Raw genomic sequence first — 3,362 nt, forward strand, 5'->3', positions numbered from 1 at the left:
TTACAACTAGGCAGCCGCATGCCATCGTAAAAGGAACTTTGAGGTCATTTTGAATGAGGTCAGCTCTCAATTCTCGCCAGCCTTTCCTGTTCTGTGCCACAGCAGCCTTAGTGCAACCTGCTACCATTCCCAAGCAGGGAAAATACAACTAATTGTTGTTTTGTGAGCTGGGAACGAGCGAGGTGGCTGCGAGCCGTCAGTTGTGCTCGGGTCTCCTCATCGGCCCAGCCTCGCTGGGTGCTGGGAGGGACAAGCGATACTTCAAGCTGTGGGATTAATGATTCTATGATTCTACGCCACAGCAGTCACTTTAGATTTCTCCAGGTCTTGGGCCAAATTTTGGCACTTCTCAGCCAGGGTCAGCCTTCCTGCCCCGTGGGTGTGTCATAGCGTGCATCAGCAGGGCTTGGTTTTGCTCTGCACTCAGGAGCTTGGTTTGTCCTCAGGGTTTCAGTCATATGGAACTGGTGGGGATGGGCCGTTGCCAGGCTGGGCTGCAGAAAGGGAGGGCTCCCTCAGGAGCTGGAGCTGGCAGGACTCCCCCCGGGCAGGGGGAAGAGCAGGGCGTTTGTCTGTGACTCTCGAGGCCAGAGCAGCTGGAAGCTTCAACACTCTCCTACCTCCCTGGATCATGGCAGGGATGGGGGGGGGGGGGTGTTACTTTGCTTAGTGACAGCTAAGAGAAGACCAAACCAGACCAAACACCTAAATCCAAAGCACGAGCTGTTCCAAGGACCATCCCCACTGCCCTGTGGCGTCTCTTGCCAGTTATGTCAAGCGCCAAGTGTTAAAAGTGGCTATGCTTGCAGTTTCCAGTGGGGAAGAGTAACAAAGCTGCATCCACTGGTACTCACCTGTAACTCCTTATTACAGAGAGCTGGGAACCAGCATCCTTTAGCTGCCGTCGCTCCTTCCCTCCTCCCCAACAAAGACAGCAGACCTTAGGCAGAAATAGATCTTTAATGAACTATACAAAAAAAATAGCCTGCTCGTTCCTTCTCCCTGCCAGTTCCGGTGGGCTCAGCAGAAGAGGCGCAAGACTTTGCGGAAGAAGTTCCTGAACTCTGCGTTGAAAACTGTATAAATGATGGGGTTGAGCGCACTGTTGACATAACCCAGCCAAGTGACAGTGCTGGTGACTTGAGTGGGAATGGTGCAGGACTTGCAGAGAGCCCTGGTAATGTGGACCACAAAAAAAGGTGTCCAGCAGAAGAGGAAAGCACCTGCCGGAAGGACATTAAAGAGAGAAAGTGATGTGAATGTTAAAAAGGGCTTCATTTAACCAACGCAGCCTGGGCCGAACAAGACTGGAGACCGCTCAGAGTGCAAGGATAAAGTGTGGTTCTCGGCGTGACACCTCTCACTGCCGTCCAAGCAGCCGCGCCTGGGCAGTTTGGCTCCTGGCAGGGCAGTTGACAGAGCATGTGTTCGCTTCACCAGGCTCAAACAAGACCTGCCAGACTGAACCCTGCTGTAGGACGATGCAGCATGTTTCCCACCCTTCCCCAACTGTCACCAACTGCTACTCACCGACGACGACAGGCAGCACTCGCATGGCCTTCCGCTCCCGGCCATTGATCTTGGCCTGCTTCCGACTGTGTCCTGGGTGTGGGTACTTGAGGTGTGGGTAGGAGAGAGTCTGGATCCCATTGCTCATCACATAGTCCCCAGGGTGGTCAGAGCGGGTGTAAGGGTTGCAATCCTCTGGCTCCAGTCTGGTCTGCTCTCTCTCAACAAAGGTTGAGGGGTGATACAGCTTCCTGTTGGCGCCGTAGATGCTGCCCCTTAGCTTGGCTTTCCTGGCTTCTTCCCAACGCCTGAGTCCTTGGAACATGGCGCAGTAGAGCACCAGCATGACGGGGCAAGGGATGAAGAAGGAGCAGATGGAGGAGTACACGATGTAGTTGTCATCCTCCAGCTGACACAAGCTGGGGTCCCGGTTTGGGACATTGTTGAGGCCAAATATGACTGGGGATGCTACAGCAAAGGCAAATATCCAGGTGGTGGAGATAAGTATCAACTGCCGCAGGTCAATTTGTCGCCGGTTGTAGTTCAGTGGGATTGAAACAGCGATAAACCTGCCAATACAGGCCTCAGGTGAGTCAGTCTGAGTATGGCTGTGTCACCACCAGTAACATAAGCGAGTGGTCACAAAGCTGCTTGCCACTGTCCTTTCCCCCTGCTCATTTACTTACACAGCCAAGGCCTGGGCTACAGCCAGTCTCCCCCTTCAGAAGAGCACCCAAAGAGGCAGCTCTGGCCTCCTCATGCAACTGTGCTTTCCGCTTGGCCAGTACAAGGGTACTGATAGGACACAGAGCTCGTGACAGGGGAGGATGGTAGGACAGAACACCCTCCTTAGGGGAGAACAGGATCTGGCTTCCCTGCAGGGGACCCTTGCAAGGGCGTCCATTGAAGCCGCTTGATGCCAGGACACAGTGCTCCCTCCTCTGGCACGAGGAGGAAGGCAGCACTTACCGATCCACACTGATAGCACAGAGGTTGAAGATGGAGGCCGTGCACAGCATCACATCCATGGTCATCAGGGCATCGCACAGCACCGTGCTGAGGGACCATACACCTCCCTGGAACTGAAAAGATCCCCGGGTCAGCAGATGCCATGTCCCTCTGCCTTTAAAATGGCAGAAAGCAACTCCGTGCTTGTGCACCTCAGCCACTAACGTTTTCCTCCAGACAAGCAGCCTGAAGTTGAGCAGTCCTGCCTGTAGCACGATACTCCCCTTCCAGCAAAGCAGTGGCACACAGGAATTAGCCCCATGCAAGAGCTCACAGCTGACTTAAGGCTTCACTGTTCTGGCCTGGCTGGAGAATTGAGCCCACAGACCATCAGCATTGCCAAGCAAGTCGTGCTGGGCAGTATAACGGACGCAGGGCGGCCTGCTGCTGTGGGGTAGCGCAGAGTGACAGCCAGCAGGCTCAAAATCCCCAAACTCATCAAACTCACCACCCCAAAATCCCAGCAGTAACGCAAGGCGAAGCACTCGCTGCGCAGCATCGCTAGCCGCCAGTCTCTGAGGAAGCAGGGAGCGTCCAACATCCTGTTCGCAGATGATGTGAATAGTTTCTGTGCGTTACACAACTGTTTCATTCTGGCACATGAAGTGCAAGGCCAGCCTCTTGAGACTATGTTCAGGCCAGTCAGATATCATCTCATTTGCTCTCTCTACCGTTGCAGGCACCCAGAGCAAAGCAGAAGTGCTGCCAGCGAGAGGACGTGACCAGACGTGTGTCTTTGGTCCGCATTACTTGGAAGTGTTGATGCTGCTGTACAAAAGATACCAGCTATGGCTGTTTGTCATGTCCAACTCAAACACAGATCTTTTACTCACAGCTTGCAGATC

The 3,362-nt window shown here is 53.9% G+C and overlaps 1 protein-coding gene across 1 annotated transcript; it reads right to left on the minus strand.

Moving 5' to 3' along the window:
- Nucleotides 1–943: 943 nt before the first annotated feature.
- Nucleotides 944–2,594, minus strand: DRD4 (dopamine receptor D4). The gene is made up of 3 exons (XM_010281552.1): nucleotides 2,479–2,594; nucleotides 1,531–2,078; nucleotides 944–1,223 (listed from the first exon to the last, which is right to left on the minus strand). Exons 1-3 carry the CDS (start codon nucleotides 2,541–2,543, stop codon nucleotides 1,021–1,023), a joined length of 816 nt encoding a protein of 271 aa, XP_010279854.1. The 5' UTR covers nucleotides 2,544–2,594; the 3' UTR covers nucleotides 944–1,020.
- Between the last annotated feature and the right edge of the window lie 768 nt (nucleotides 2,595–3,362).

The sequence above is a fragment of the Phaethon lepturus genome, unplaced genomic scaffold (genome assembly GCF_000687285.1).
Source record: "Phaethon lepturus isolate BGI_N335 unplaced genomic scaffold, ASM68728v1 scaffold21722, whole genome shotgun sequence".
NCBI classification, from domain to species: Eukaryota; Metazoa; Chordata; class Aves; order Phaethontiformes; family Phaethontidae; genus Phaethon; species Phaethon lepturus.

What these genes read in the sequence shown, in the direction of transcription:
- DRD4 (XM_010281552.1), bottom strand. Translation starts at nt 2,543, where the DNA reads ATGACCATGGATGTGATGCTGTGCACGGCCTCCATCTTCAACCTCTGT. An exon ending in TGTGCTATCAGTGTGGATCG is followed by an intron (nt 2,079 to 2,478) that starts GTAAGTGCTGCC and finishes CTGTATTGGCAG; the next exon opens with GTTTATCGCTGTTTCAATCC. An exon ending in AGTGCTGCCTGTCGTCGTCG is followed by an intron (nt 1,224 to 1,530) that starts GTGAGTAGCAGT and finishes TCCTTCCGGCAG; the next exon opens with GTGCTTTCCTCTTCTGCTGG.